Below are 16,993 nucleotides of genomic sequence, written 5' to 3' on the forward strand. Positions count from 1 at the left end.
AAAATGTTTTACAACCAGAAATATAACAAGTATATCTGGTGTTTTTCTGTCTTCTAAAAGGAATAAATCCTTAAATGCAGTAATAGGTACTATGACAATTCATTACAAATTGTTCGAGATGCATGTTGTCCTCTGTGCTCTGTCCCAGAGGAGGTCATCAGAAGCTGCCTATTGAAGAGGCCGCAATCACACCAGACCTAGAGTTCACAGGAGTCATTTCTTTCAATACTACACCTTTAGGAATAATGTTATTGTAAAAACTTAATGGCATTGCAAAAGGTGGAATTCCTTTAGACTTTTAGAATTAAGTAGCTTCTACACTGCTGGTCTTTTCTTCCAAAAATGTGCTTTCTCCTTTGCTTGCAGACACTTGATAGTTCCATTGGCTCTGAGCCATTTTAGACTGGTGCTTTACCAAATCAAAACATGAATTTGCCTTTGTTAAATTATATTGTCCCTCCTTCCACCTCTCTGTTAATAGCAATTGCCTAAATTATAAAGGTTTTCTGCTGATAGTTATTGGGCTGTGACCATTGGTATGTGCTTCAGAGGCAATAGCAATTCAAACTATTGAAACTGCTTTTCAAAATCACTTTGGAAAACCTTGGTCACCTCCATCGGTGGTCGAGATGGTCAAAAGCAGCAGAAACTCTCCTTTACTATTTCATTGGCCTATGAAAAATTGAAAGTTGAATGACTAATCAGATGGCTCTTTCTTCTTAACACTTGCTCTCCATATACTAGTTTTGATGTAAAATGTGGTACATCTTTTATTTCTTTTGTTTAAGAAAAACAACATGCAAATTTGAAGAGTAAATACAATTTAAGCACTTCATTTATTGGCTGTGGGAGAAGGTTAATTTGATAGTCACCAAATATTTCTGCCCCTGAACTTTTCAGAACATTTGAAGAAATCTGTTACTGAAGGAATATGAACAGAATCAAACTGGAAGGTAATAAAGTAATTCAAAATTTATCTGCAAATATTTTTCTGCAGCTGATGTATCACATACTATCTTGATTTCAAATTAATTAATCTAATGAAATTTAGAATTGAGTTTACAGATAATCATTAAAAAAGAGAAATCAAAAGTTGGCACAAACCGAGCATACAGTTCATACTTCTTACATTTGGACTGGACGTTGCCAGCTTTCTGTGACGGTAAGAGCTGCAGAACAGAGGTTACGTGCAGGTCTAAGGAGATGGGAACACAGAGAGCATTCCTTTAAATGGATTTATTTAGTACTATTTTGGCTGATGCTTTACAGGTATGTTATCATTGCTAATATTCAGCAACACTTGAAGATCTAAATAAGCACATACTGTCTTTTAACAGGTCAGGCTCCACACTTAAAAGATGGTAACTGAGGCTGTCAGGCACACAGTCTCCTGTCCTGTTAACCTGTTGTGGCTGTGGGGCCAGGCTATGTCCTGATCCACAGCCGCAGAAAGCAGTAGGATGGAGGAGAAACCTGTGACCCCCTTCTATAGAGTTGCATACAGCAATCATCCTTCCACACTGGGAAGGCCTCACCATCACTCAGATACTATAAAGAGTAGGACATCATGCTTTATCTGTTTCCTTTTGGTTCCTCTTCAGGTAGATCTATGCCTTCTTTACTCAAAGCTTATGACATGCCAGAAGCTGCCTAGCCCTTCAAAAACGGTCAAACCCAGCCAAATGTTCTCCAAGTGGAGATCTTTAGCATTTTTTCCATAAGGAAACACAGTATTTAAGGTTTTGTACATATGCTCGATCACTCTCACTATCTGCTACCACACACACCTCAACTTCCGAGATGGTGTCTGGTTTAAATTACATTTTGTGGAGCACCAAAGCTTTCAAAGATGTAAAGAGTCTGTACAAGTTTTGTGTGCAATTAGTTGGCTAAAAAGGAAAGATCCCACTGCTACGTCCCATAAGGGAAAGCTGACAAACACAACCTTTGCTGTTGTCATGGTTTAACCCCAGCCAGCAACCAAGCACCACACAGCCACTCGCTCCCCCCCCCACCCCCCGCAATGGAATGGAGGAAAGAATCAGAAGAGTAAAAGTGATAAAACTCATGGGCCGAGACAAAGACAGTCCAATAGGAAAAGCAAAAGCCACGCACACAAGCAAAGCAAAGCAAGGAATTCACCCCCCACCAGCAGGCAGGTGCCCAGCCATCTCCAGGAAAGCAGGGCTCCACCACGCACAACAGCCACCCAGGAAGACAAAAGCTATCACTCTGAACGTCTCCCCCTTCCTTCTTCTTCCCCAGCTTTATATACTGAGCATGACGCCATATGGTATGGAATAGCCCTTGGGCCAGTTTGGATCAACTGTCTTGGCTGTGCCCCCTCCCAGCTTCTTGGGCACCTGGCAGAGCATAGGAAGCTGAAAAGTCCTTGACTAGTGCAAACATTACTTAGCAACAACTAAAACATCCCTGCGTTATCAACACTGTTTTCAGCACAAATCCAAATCACAGGCCCATACTAGCTGCTATAAAGAAAATTAACTCTATCCCAGCCAAAACCAGCACAGTTGTGCTTCAGAAAATCCACTATGGAGAAATACGTTAGAAATCAGTTAGTTTTGCTGCTCCTGAAAGAACTTGTTAAACCATAGCTTGATCACGTAAACGTAGCTAAAGTTAATAAATACCTGCCTCTTACAGTGGATATCTGCATTATTATTTGGGTAAAGTACAAAAACACGTAAATCAGCTGAGGCACATGGGACCTTAACTAGGTGTTAAGAAAGTGGGGAGGTTCAAGCTTTGTTGGTCTAACTCTTCCCCCTTCAAGAGGCAGAGAGGGGAGTACTTGTTGCAAAGAGATAAAGAGAAAGCAATGACTGGGTGGTTATTTCTCCATCTATTGACTGCACATGAGTGCCCAACTGTGAAATATTCCCTTGCAGGCAGCATACATGAGTGTACTTCTAGAGACTGAACAGAACGCTTTGGGGCTATGAAGAACTAGAGCATGGATTCATGAAAGTGGACTGCTGGAACAAAGTTATGCATGCCATAATGCAAGTTAACATGCAAAGTTACCTCATCCGTTGCTGTGCATTATTTCACATTATAATGCATGCCAAGCGTTAACAGGATTTCACAAGAACTACTACGATATTTGGGACACAGAGGGCCAATTCATTTATCTATTTTCGCCATGAGAGCAGAAGAGAAATTAGAGAATCAAAGAACATGGTTGAACTACTCCTGTCCCAGTTTTGGCTCTGGTCCCTCTCTGTGGCCATTACAAACCCGGAGTGCCTTCCAGATATGACTTCTATGACTTAGCTGAAAGTTTGCAGACATCTCCATAAGCATCTTTTATAAACCAGATAACAGCTACTACTTAACTCATAGATACACTGACATCTTTTTGAAGGAGCCATTGGCACTACAGCAAAGTACAAGAACCATATTCAGATGTATCTGAAGAGTGAGGCACTCACTGAGGCTTCTGAACTGAGCAGTTGTAGCAGTTTCTTTTCCCCTCCAGTTAAAAAAAAACCTTATAAGGAGATAATTCCAATTAGCTTCTGAAGCTTTAGCTTTGTCCAAACCGTGGACCCTGAGTAAATTTGTTTTGTCCCCAGGAAGCCGATGCAGTGTGGTTATCTTTTTCTTGCAGTCTTGTTATTTTGCTTTGAAATAACTTTTTCCCTTGGGGATCACAGAGGGAGGTCTCTCTTTTTTGTTCTTCTCAGCTTCAGCTCTTTCTTGATTTCTTTAAGTCCCAACAGCTGATTACATTCTAGCATGCTGCAAAACTGTAACACGGCACTAGAGGATCTTCCATTATAAGTTCTTAGAGTTTTGGACAGAGCAAAGGTGCTCCAAACAAAGGAGACAGCAGACAGGGAGACTCAGGTTAGGATGCTTTTATCATTCAAGTATTTGGTGACAACAACTGCAAACTCTGTGCTGGGGGCAGATGATTTGGACTCTCAGTCACTATTTTATTAGCAAACTCCATAGACAGCATGAAAGTACAGACAAATCTAGTTAGACCTGTCTGCCTAACAGCAGCCATTAGTATTCCATGGCCCCAGCTGAGTCCTCAGATGTGGAAGCAAGTAGAGAATGCATATAGTTTAGTGTGTGTTGATTTATTCAGCCCACTAAAATAAGTTAAACACCAAGCCTACCTCCTCTGTGCTGGCTTCATCACTTTTTCTGCTAGGTCTTCAAGAGGACGCATCCCTGTTTTTTAACAGAGCAATTGCAGATCTGAACAGGAACACAGGAAGGCAAGCAGTGCTTTTACTCTGCTGGCTAATTTCTCCAGAGAAGTCTTTCCAGCAATGGAAGGCTGCAAACAGAAAAGATATCAAGATTGTCCAGTACTTGTTGTCATAGGTTGGAGGAAAGGAGCTCAACTATATGAGGAACAATGCCGTGATCACACAAAATAAACCAGTGATTATACAGAGAGGCTGGGACCCTTGAGGACTGTAACTGGAGAGCTGCAGACTGCTATTCAGTCTGACTAGAGGTAGTGTACCATTCTGAACCAGTGACCAGGAGTGTGGATCTATCAGCACAAACTCACCCAAGGTTAGGATCATCATGCAGCAGTCTCCAGAAAGGTGGGTCCCACAGTGCATAGCTCACAAGCAGTCTGCCACATCAGCCTGCTGCACGGACAGCCTGGGTAGCCAACCCAATCTGACTTACTGATCACACATGGCAAGAGTTCATCTGAACATACACAGCCACCACTAGCCTGGACTCCTGAATCATTTCTGCTGTGACCAAACTGCCAGGTGATCAGCCTTCAAATCACACCCAGACAAGTTTACAGACTGGGGGTGAGGGGCTGAGGGGGTGGAAATAATGCCTGCAAGAACCTGACAACAGGAATGCCTTCCCAAACAAGAGAACTTCATGTTGTTTTCCTAGGCTGTGATGACTTAGCATCACCACTAAAGTCATTAGACAGTCTCTGAAAGGGAACGAAGGTTCTCGAATAAAAAGTATAGTTTACAAGCACATGTGCTGAGCACCATCACAACATCAGAAGCCACATACAATGCTGGAGTTTTGCTTAAACAGCTAGGGGAGAGGAGGCCTCTCGTTCTCAGCTCTGCACCAGGCTCCTTTGCAACCAACATCACTGTGTTCTCTCCATCCCTTTTACCACCTGGGAAGTAACTTCCCTACTAAGTAAGGACGCTGGGAAATTCAGTACAAAGTGTTTCAGGGTTTTCCAATATACAGTATTATCAGACTGGAAAGCCCTACTTGACGTTCCTGCTGGGACATCAGCTCCAGCCAAAGGCAGGGAGGAAGGGAAGGGGAAAGATGATGTTGCCTGTGTGTAAGCAAATGAGAAGTTAGACCTAAAGAGCCACAAGGAATGAGACAAAGAAGCAGAACAAAGCACCTTCTACCTCAAGCAACAGCGTAGTGCTGCCTTAAAAAAAAAAAAACAACACATGACATTACATTCAGCTGAAATACACAAGTGCAGAAATAGAAAAACTGAACAAGCATCAACAAGTTATATAATTGGGTTAATTTTCAGAAATTTCCTAAAATGCATGCAAGAGCTTTATCACAAAACCAGTTGAACTCCATTGTATTTCAACAATAGGTTTATTTTAAGAAACATAACATGACATTAAGTAAAAATGCAAAATTGTGCAATTATGGCAAAATGTTTAAAAATCCACACATTTGCCCTCAGAGGACTACAGTACTTCTTACTAACATACCTGAGCACTGAATGTTGGATGCCATTTCTAAACAGCCTTACGAACAGGGAGCTCTTCGATTTCTTGTAGAACATACATACACTGCATGTTTGGTGCACCAAAACTGCTTTCAGTTATTCTAAATTTTACTGATGGAATCAAATGGAAATTACAAAATGTTTCCTTCTAAAGTAACTAATAATTTTGGAAAAGAGATTTACACTCATGTAAGTCCTTACAATGCTAGAAATTCATTTAATAAAGGGAAATAAATGAATGCAGAAAAAATACCAAGTGGGGAAAATGTACAGATTACTGTTTAAATATTATCAGTACCTTTGGTGCAATTATTTCTTTTTTTGTGCTGTGCAAGTTTACTTAAGCCTGACTAAAGCAAAACTTTACCAGGAATCTGACTTTCAGCAAAACGTAGAAGCATTTAAGAATTGGCAAAATGTCACAGCTACATTACTGTCTCAACAAACTCCTCATGCACAAGATTTAGTATATTCTACTCCCACGGCAAGTTCCAGGATTTAGCTTTTGAACACATTACAGACTTGGATCACACCCTCAGTTTGAATGGTTAAACAGAATGGAGATCTTCGTACTTTAGTGCAGATAAACAAAATTAACAAACCTACTGCAGAATTAACCACAGCATATTGTACTTCTATACATCACATGACCAGTCAATTGCTAACTCAATTCTATTTCATAGTTTCAAGTAATATATTGAAATTTGTTCTACTAAATAAATATAGAAGATTGTCAAAAAGCAGCAAGAAGTCTTGTAAATATTCAACCAAGCTTAAAAAAAAAAAACAAAAAACAAAAAACAAGGGAAAAGTTACATAACACTTCGCAAAAAAAAAGTTTTACACACAAATGCAACACTGTTAGGGAGGGTGCTTCAGAAAGCTTGCAGCTAGAGGCCTACAACAGCACAAAGAGAGCTAGCCAAGGACTAAGGATAATTTTTAAAATGAAATTAGTTGTACTTTTAAAAAAACCTCTTATTCTTGGCTATGGATATATATATATAAAACAGTATCCAGAAGAAAACTAAACAAAGAAACAACACACCTCAACACTGTTGGAAAATGTAGTCTTAGAAAGAATTGTCAACTTCAACTTCAGAAAAAAAATTCAGGCGCTCGCATTTGAAAGAAGCAGTTTGGTGAATCTCTGGAAGATGAGGTATGTAATGCAAAGAGGCATTTTTTTATCCTTTCATTTCACAGTTTTTTGTTTGTTTTTGCCTTTTAAACATTTTGTGCAAGAATTAAGAAATAGAACCAGGTGAGTATTTTCGTGTATTAGAAAGATTCCATTTGGGAACAGTAAGACCACATAGTAAACAAACATTATCCAAATCCTCAGCCATGCCGGGGGATAAACAGTGAGCTAAATATTTGGCTTACTGAAATATCAGCTGTTAAGCCAGATAATGGTAAGCACTTACAGCCAGTGATGGCCACTGCCATTTCAAGTTAACTGGTTTACTTAGGTCAATTTGAGAAAATAGGGAAGAGTAAGATAACATACTCACAGCTCTGCAAAAATTAGAGCTGTAACAAATTAAACCTGGCAAATTACAGCTGATACGAGTTTTAGGATTCATCTTTTCCCTTTTAAATCTAGTTTTCATTACTGAAGTAGAGGCTGAACTTTGAACTCATTTACTTCTTAAAAATAAGCTAGATGTTAAATACATAGAGAAAAGTGTTGCAATATATCGGATCCCTATTCTATATTTGCATCTAAGATTATTTAAGCCATGGACACTTATTGTCAATTTTGCTTTAATACACTGGATAGTGAAGACAGCTCAGTAGTGCAAATTTTCACATTATAGATCAGAATGAAATAGAAGGTATTTGAGGGCATGATTGCGGGGAGAAAAGAAAAACAACTTGTAAAGTTAAGCCACACTTTTCCAAATTACTGGAGCACATGCCAACTCTGCACATAGCACTGCACTTTAGTGGAGACAGAATGAACACTCCACACAAAGAAAAAAAAGAAAATCAATATTATTAAGGCCATATCCTGTCACCATTCTGTGCAAGAATACCACTGAAGTAAAAATGTTATGTTAAAAAAGACAATATGATGACAGGACAGGGCCTGAAGACAGACACACACTCCATGAAAAAATAACAGGCTGTCTTAAACAGTAGCATAAGGCTAGCCCATTTCAGACAAACAAGTATTAAAAACGTACTAGCACCATCAACTTTTGGGTTAAAGCCCTTTATGGGATGAAAAAAAAGGTTTTAAGCAGTGTTAAAAAAAATGTTTTTACAGCACTACATCTATGTGGCAGAAAATAGGTGTTGGGATTTTTTCCCCCTATCATTAAGCTCAATTTTAACAAAAGTCCACAGACAGGAAGTGGTACAGTAATTTGAACAGGCCTCTGTCCGGGGCAAAGGTACTCCGTGTTCCAAATCTGACTTGAGTTTTTCTCCCAAATTGTAGTGCACAAATAACATCACAAACATCTTAACAGACTTCAAAAACAGTACAGAAAAAAAGATAATCATGAATCAGGATCTACCATTCCTCTATGTACTTTCAATCTAAAATAAAACTAAAAAAAACCCAACCTTAGTGATATTGCCTCAAATTTTACCCGTATTTAAAAAAAAAGAGAAAAAAAGAAAAGTCACTTCAAAACATCTTGGACATGCTTAGCTATTAATGCTAGATTTTCTTTCACTGTAGTGCATAGTTATCCTGGCTCTTCCACTTAATTTGCTCTTACCACAAAAACACCCCTCTAGTATGACATGATTAAGTGTTTACCAGAAAAAAAATGCTGATAATTGCACTTTGTAACCTCCTTCTCATTTCCCAGGAAAATATCAGTAAATATGAAACTGAACCAGCAATTCCCTCCCCAGACTGCAACCTTTAAAGAGCACCCATCCCCATATACAAAAAAACTGTCGGTTTCAGCTTACAATAAATACTGACAGAATTTCTTTGTTTTCTTTTAAGACATGTTTTCTCTAGCATCAGATTACCACTGAAATCACTAAGGCCTGTTACTGAAAAAAAAAGTTTAAATAACTTTCTGAAGACACTGCGGATACAATTTAGCAACAACACATTCAAAATGCCGGCCTAAATCCCAGAGCCTATCTGGAGTCTCGTATACTTTTTGCCATTGGTCAGTAACCTCATCATACTGGTAGAGTGAATTCTTCCTGCTGGTTCTGAAAACATGTTCTTCAACAGTGACTTGAGTAGCTCTGACAAACAGATGGAGTTTATTTTTGAGGAGTACGAGTTTTATATACGGATTAATGGACTGATCACATGGAAAGTCTTTTTTTCGAGTCCACTTATTTTGTTCAATGTCATAGGCCTCTACGGTAAACATACGTTGATGGTTTCCACAGGTTCCAGCTATGTAGTAGATGGAGTCATTGTATACAGTTGCCAAGCCTTGGATTCTAGGCACAGTCATTGGGGTCAAAAATCCCCAGTAATCCTTCTGAGGATCATAGCAGAGAAAAAATTCCCCTGAAAAGAGAGAGGAAAAATAAAACATAACTTATGCTTCATTTCCAGAATAGCCATTCTGCAGCTACTAAGCTTTCAGGCATGTTCTTCCACAGACAGAAACAGTCTACCAATTTTTAAAAGCCTTGATCCCGTAACAAAAAACCTAGCACCATCCCCTGCTTTCTTCCAAGTGCATTACAAAAATATTAATAGCATGAATAAAAACATTTCTATTTTTTGTTTCTATTTGTTTCTATTTTGAGTTTCTATTTCTTTTTCAGCTGAAGAAGAGACAGTTTGAAGCATATCAGAAATACAGTGTTTTACAGATTTCCTAGCTATCCTTCACTACTTCTAAACCATGCTTAATAATTTGGGACAAAACCTTTCAAGAGTCCAGTCTTGAAATGTCTGAAGTATTTGTTTCATTCTTTAACATCTTCACGTGTCATCTACAGACTGTGGAGTCTCAGAATTCAGTGCTTGAAATTTGTTAAATCTGAGCAAATAATTGTGTGTTGTACTACACACAGATTTTGAAGCTACTTGTATCAGGTGGCTAGGTTACACATTTAGGTTGATGTGCTTAAAAGGATGCCAGGTGAATACTTGATTCAGCATTAGTTTTGCAATTAGATTTTAAAACACCTCTTCTGTTGACTGCACAGAGTAGCATCTACAGGCTGTAGATAACGGAAGTTCAGATGACTGAAAGCTCACGCTCTGCAAACTTGATAAAAAGAACACGGATAAAGACCACCTTGTCTTTTGTAAAGCCCGGGGGAAGAAAGGCCTAACATTTGCCAAATATTAGCATAATTCAAATCATATATAATTTCACATGACTATTTGAATAATTTTAACCAAGCTGTTGTGTAACCGAGCACCTCAAGTATAACAAAGAATACAAAAATAATACAGTAAAACAGGTGGAACATAGTTTAAGAGATTAAGTCTTACAGATAATACATTTTTTGATTATTCACTTTTGTTCCACAGGGTAATCTCCTATGGCTGACCCTTGCATTCCATTGGCATGTCAACACTCTCATCAATCCGTATTGACTACTTCAAACTTTTGAGCTTTCTCTAGAAACATTATTGAAAGTTAATTTTTTTATACTACTTCAGTGCAACTCAATCAAGGTTTTATCTACCACACTCAAATAGGTAAGTTGCCCATTTTCCATAGCACGAATCTTTACAATTGCTGGTCAGCACAGTGAAGTAGCTTGCTTATTTATGCAAGCATTGAGTTGTCATTTAAACCACTGAAGCACAGAATTAGCGCAACTAAAATTTGTAAACAAAATGCACTCTTATTCTACAGGTTATAATAATATCCACTTTTTAGCAGTTCTAAGAAACATTTAAAGCATAAACAAATAGTCTACCAAGTTAAATATTCTTCAGCATTCCTTTTTAACCATCTAAAGCAGATGTCTGACTCAACAGAAGAGACAGATTGAGAGAACTTGCTAGTGTAACAGAATTATTTAAAGCCACAACCAACAAGAGTCAAACCTGATACAGAAATGAAAGAAGAAAACTATCTGCAAATCATGCAGAAACCCACCAACCTTACCAAGTGGCAGGAATGCAAAGTCAACAAATCAGGTTGACTCCTTCCAGTAAGTGACAATGAACTTACAGTATTCTCTATCCTGTTTCTTTCCTGTGGTCCAGCTTTGTATGGAGAGTGACCCAAGGAGGGAGCTGGTATGGATCTAAGACCCCAACTTCTGCAGATGTTTACAGAGGTTGCCCTCGGCAAAACATAACCAAGACCCCCCCTCCTCCTTTCTTTCCGCTTCTTGGGACTCTTGTTACTACAGCCTCATAGACCAGTCTCAGCACTTTTAAGTGTAAACTGCTATATGGCTCATGCATACATACAAATACATGCTTTATATAAGATCTCCATAAATAAAATAAAGGTAAGAATAAATTATTTGATCCATTCCCATAATGATCCTTTTTATTCATTCAAGAATCAATATCTAATACACCAGTAAGTCTGATCATTTACCGGAAGAAAGGATGTAAAGGCACTACTATAATTACTCACCAAAGAAACAGAACTAACTAGAAAGAGATAAATAATCTTTCTTAGTTACCAGGAAGACTTCAAAAAGCAGGGTAGGGCAGGAAATGAAGGCCTACAGCAGTTAATTGACTTTTACAAGTCACCAAGAATACAAACATCATTAATTTTCACAGGTTTAGCTAAATAAAATGCAAAGTGCTTTTTCATAGGACAATAACTTTTCTTCAACATCAGTGCACTTCACCCAGATAAAGAAGATATAATAAAGAATTTTCACAGTAAAATTTAATACTATACTGTTGACTCAGAACACCACCAAAACTGCCATTTGTGCAATAACTCAATACTACAGCTTAGTGACACATTCCCAGGGCATGAGAACTCAAGCAGCAACCTCACTCTTCCTCCCCCACTGCTCTCCCTAGCTTTCCTCCCACCCCATTGTCCCAGGGCATTCTTTAAATGTCCAGGAAACTTGGGTTTTCTAAGGTGCTTAAGAGAGCGCAGTCAGATTGAACAATCCCCACTTCCAATAAAACACCATATAGTCAGTCAAACCACCTTACCCTGTAAAACATAGATGTTATCCTTATATTCCACAGCACTATGAAACTCCATTGCTACCGGCATTGGACAGACAGCTGTCCAACAGTTCTCTCGGCTGTCATAACACTCCACAGACTTGAGTGAGTTTCGCCCATCTCCTTCATAAACGCGACCACCTATTGCATACAGTTTACCACAGCAATGAACCAACTTGCAGCCTATTCTGGCTCGCAACAAAGGAGCTTTCGGAATCCACCTATTGCCAGAATGATCATACATCCAAAAATCACTCTCTGCTCTGTGGTCAATGGAGACCTCGCTGCTGCTTGGTCTGTAACCACCCGCAATATAAATATCATTATCAGGAGATACAAGAATTCCAACCTCCCTCAAGTCATTTGGTGGCTTGCATAGTTTAAACACTCTCCCTGTGACCGAATCTAAACAAGGCACTGTTTGCTTCTTTCCTGAGTGTTTGTGGGCAGCATCGAAGCATATGATCATTTCAGAAGCGGTCATTCCAAGCCGTTGTGTGTAGCCATTGGCACTATGTTGTCCCTTTTGTACACAGCTTTTGGCCATAGCCTGTGCAAACATGGGAGGGATTTTCTCTAAAAATGTCTCTTCCAACAGAGGCATACGGATGCATTTGGCAAATATTTCTGGAAGGTGCACTTCTCTCTTATTTTGTTCATGCTCAAACCACCTTATAATGCTGTCATAAACATGTTCTTCTTTGTCTACATTTAAGTCATCACTGTTGAGTATACTTATCAGTTGGTCTTTTCTCAACTGAAGAAATTCTTGCTCTTTGGTGACACTCAGAAACTTTTTACGAATGTAGTCCTGTGATCTGTCTTTGAGTTCCTGATGACCATAGTGATCAGCAAAGATAAACACCCCAATGGAGTTCTGTGGGTCCAAATGACTGATCATATATTTAGCACACTGGTCTTGTATGGAAGGGATCTGGAAGATACTAGCTGCAGTGAACAAAGCTTGAACGTTGGCCTCTGTCAGCATTACTCTGGAGGTATATGCATAGTTCAATACTAAATGCATTGACTCTGCTTCAACACCAACTATACGAACTTCTTTCTGGGTACTCTCTGTAAGGCCGCTAGTGAACATAGATCTATAAAAGAAAAATATTTCGAAGTTTATTTGTAATTACCTTCTAACTACAGGTATAAGAAATGAAATTATATTGCACAGCTAATCCCAACGTGTTTGCCCTTATATCAGCACAAATACATTTATCACTGATGTTACACTGTCCTGTTTGGGTACCTAAATTTAAGATCAGTTCTAGACTTACGGAAACAAAAGTGGCAAGCTGGAAATTCTTGCTTCATTATCTCACTAATTATAGTGAGATAATTTATAATTTATAATATCTCCCATATTAAAATTCACTCAGTTTACAAGCAAAGCTCTTGATATATCTAAGTCTTTGCACTCAACTTTCAACATGTTATTTCATATGCATATCCTAGCATGCTAGAATATATAACTTTAAAAGGAAACAAGTAGTTTAACTATGTTGTTACTGTATCCAAGATACCATCAATACTGGAGACATTTTTGTTTGTTTTTTTTAAATCATGTGACATTTTCTCCAATGAAACTCTCCTTTGATAAACAGACACTGATAATTCATTGACGTTAAGAAAACAATAATCTTTACTTACTGGGTGCACTATATTATCGGTAGTTACGTGGAATATTAGTATAGGTGTGATTTTTTTCTAACTTTCATTTCATGAAAATAAGTTATAATTCTGCTTTTGATCACCACTAGAACAATGGACTATTGTACCTGAAATAAGGACTGATTGCAGCAAGAACATTCCTATGACAGGAGAATGTTTTCCCATGATCCACTTCCACTACGATATCTGTCAGCTGTCCTTCATCATACATGGTTTTAAGCTGTTGAAGAATACTACAAGCATGGAAGGGGTCCATTCCACTGCTGACTGTGTTTGAAGAAGGAATTCCATTCAGTGTTTGTGAAAACTTACTTGGTTCTACAAAGCAAAATTGAAACTGTTTAACAACAAACAAACAAAAAAACAACCCCCCAAAACCCACACATACCAAAACCACCCATGCATGAACAAGAATTAGCATAAATTAATATTCCATACTTCCTCACTGTCACCATCCATCAACAAAAGTCTAAAATTTTCAAGGGTGAATAAAGATATAAAGATACCTCAATAATTTTTTCCTTTTCCCAATGTACATGTAGGTTACCGTTAACCTATAAAATTATATCCATTAAGAAAAAAATAATATAAATAGTTCATATTTATTACATATCACTGGGGAGGAAGGAAATTAAGTCAAGAATCACAATGCTTACTGACTTATAAAATGGGAAAAACAAAGAATGCAGAAGAATAAAATAAGCCCCCAACCTACACCACCATTACGCAAGTCTATATGTACGTACTTTACTTCACACTGAAACAGGAACTGGCTACTAACTTACACAAGTGATGGTTAATAGCATAGACTCATGAAGAAACAGCCCTACAGTAAATATGTTGGGCAAACTTAAACTCACATAAATTTGATATATGGTTACATGTTTTTCTTTACAAATAAAATACAATTACCATTTAAAATTACTCAGGTATGAAGGAGTTTGCATATCATTGTGAAAACATATGAAATGGAGCATATGCTTCTAAGCAACATGTGATATGCCTAATGAAGTAAATCTAAAAAATTAAAATTGAGCAATGTCTCAAGCACAAAAATCTGTTTCGTAATAGCAACAAAATTTTTACGCAACAACAACAACAAAGGAGAGCTCAAAAGAAAAACATTAGGTGGTAAGAGCTGCAAATCAGGTAAAGCTGCTGACTGCAACAGAGAATGCTTCCGCAAATTTTGGGCAACACAAAGGGGCAAAGAGGATAGTGAACAACAATTGTTAATGATGAATAGGAGATTTAAATTCTAACTCGTGGTAATATACAGCAGACAATTTCTCTTACTCAGAATTCAGCACAGTCACAATTAAATCAGTAGGGATCTGCTGTTGGGCACGCATTTCCCATGGCAGGCTTGGGGACAAATATTGTCTGTGTCTCTTCAAAGTACTGTTAGGAAAAGTCTTCAAAGCATTTTTTTTCTCCCAAATACAATAGTAAATACTTAAAGGTAAGATCTACAACAGGGGCGTTTACTTTATCACAGTAACTGAGCTCCAACATTCAAGACTAATTAGGGAAGGGGAGAATTTGTACTTATTTGTTCAGAAACGTTAATCACGAGCAAGCAAATTCTACGTAAATAATACATTGCTGTATCAGTTCCAAGGCTTCCTACCTAGCAAAGCTTTGATGTACAAGAAAACTTTGATGTAGCTACCGTTGCAGAAGAGTTTCATTTACTCTCTAACAGTGAAAAAGATGCAAAATAGTTCTTCTCTGACCCTGCCAGTCACTCGGGCAATGAGCACATGTGATCAAGGCAGCTTCCAGCGCTGGTGGACTCAGCCAGGAACAGATACTCATGCCCGTATTCCAGTTTTTCTATTTAACCCTTGACACTATCCACATTACAGCTTTCACCCTGTAAAACCTTCCCAGTCACTTTCATCACCTCCATTTTCTCCCTCCCACCCCAAGCATCTTCTTCCTCTATTGATATTCTTCTCACTTGCACCTCAAAAATTTTAACTCTGTTCCTCCCAGACATCATCCCAAAATACTCTCCACATTAATTTCTCAGACACTCCTCCCTTCTCCACTCCCCATATATCCACCTTCATAGAAGCTTTTCATCATGGACAACCCCGCTTCTCCCTCTCGGCTCAGCTCCCCTCACACAGACCACAGCGTGGGGGTGTCCCTCACAGGAGACCCTCCTTCTACCCTAACAAAGCACAGTACCACCGCACACCGCCGCTCACGCACCTACTGCTCTCTCCACATATACAGGCCCTCACTCCGGCGTCCTCTTACCCCATACCCCTGGCCCCATCCCCCAGGGACACCTTCCAGGCACCCCTCTCTACTACCACCTTCCCCAGCCGGAAGCGACACCCCACACCGCAGGCCCCTCATCCAAGCACCCCGGCCCCACAGGGCCTCCTAGGGCCCACCCACCCCCCACAGCCACCCCTCAGCCCAGGAGCCCCAAGCACCCCTCCCTCACACGGTGCTCCCCACGGACACCCCCCACGGAGCACCCTCGCCGACACCGCTCAGCAGAGAGTGTCGCCCAACGCCCCTCCTCCGTGCGCCCCCCACGGAGACACCCCTCAGCAGCGACCTCTCCCCGGCCGCCCCACCGCACAGGCCGCTCCCCCCCTTCAGCCCGTTCCCCCACCCCCGTGGCCCGGCCGCACCGACCTCCTAACGCTGCCATTCTCGGGGCCCCGCTCCGGCAGCGGGAGAGGGGGGCGGCCCGAAAGGAAATGTCACCGGCGCTGCTTCCCCTGCGCCGCTTCCTCTCCGCGGCCCGCTTACTCCCGCGGAAGCCAACCCCGCTCCTCGCACCGACCAACCTGGGGCGCGCGGATTGGCCGCCGCTCCCGCCGCCTGCCGGGAAATGTAGTGCGAGAGCCCGGAGGCGCGCCGCCCCTGGCGCGCGTGGCATGCTGGGAGCCGTAGTTCCTCCGCGACGGGCTGCCTGGGAGTTGTAGTTTCCAGGAGGCGGCCGGGGAGGGGAGGGCTCTGCCCGTCGCGTAGCAACGAGGAGGCGGGCGCCTCAGGGCAGAGCGGCCATTTTGGGGCCCTCAGGCAGGGGTGTGTGGGCGGCGCTCAGCACCGTGCCCCAGAGTGGTCTCCTCTCGAGGGGCACCCCGCAGAAATGGCCTCTCCGCATAAACAAATCCCCTCCAATTCCTGCTTTATCAGGCCTTGTGCTGCCCGCCCCTCTCCTGTGCTCACTGACGTGCACCTCCTGGAGCAAACGCTCCTGAAGCAGATCAGTGGTGTCACCCAGCTCTCTGCCCAGCAGGCCAGGGAGAGCAGACACCACAGCCTCTGCTGGAAAACCAGCAGAAAAGGGGAAAAGAAAATGCCTGCTGCTACCCTAATGCTACAAGGACACGGTCAGGGGCAGGGCAGTGTCCGGATGCAAGCAAACGGAGCTGCACAAGGCTGAATTGACCTTTAACGAAAAACGTATAATCAGCTACTTAGTCTGAAAGCTCGTCATGCTTGGA

The 16,993-nt window shown here is 40.6% G+C and overlaps 1 protein-coding gene across 1 annotated transcript; it reads right to left on the minus strand.

The window, feature by feature from the left end:
- Nucleotides 1-5,585: 5,585 nt before the first annotated feature.
- Nucleotides 5,586-16,551, minus strand: KBTBD8 (kelch repeat and BTB domain containing 8). The gene is given in 4 exon segments (XM_072876134.1): nt 5,586-9,230; nt 11,826-12,940; nt 13,625-13,835; nt 16,176-16,551. Coding segments are annotated over 4 exon segments (2,166 nt in total). The 3' UTR covers nt 5,586-8,766.
- Nucleotides 16,552-16,993: the final 442 nt, after the last annotated feature.

Source organism: Ciconia boyciana, chromosome 11, assembly GCF_034638445.1.
Source record: "Ciconia boyciana chromosome 11, ASM3463844v1, whole genome shotgun sequence".
Taxonomy (NCBI): domain Eukaryota; kingdom Metazoa; phylum Chordata; class Aves; order Ciconiiformes; family Ciconiidae; genus Ciconia; species Ciconia boyciana.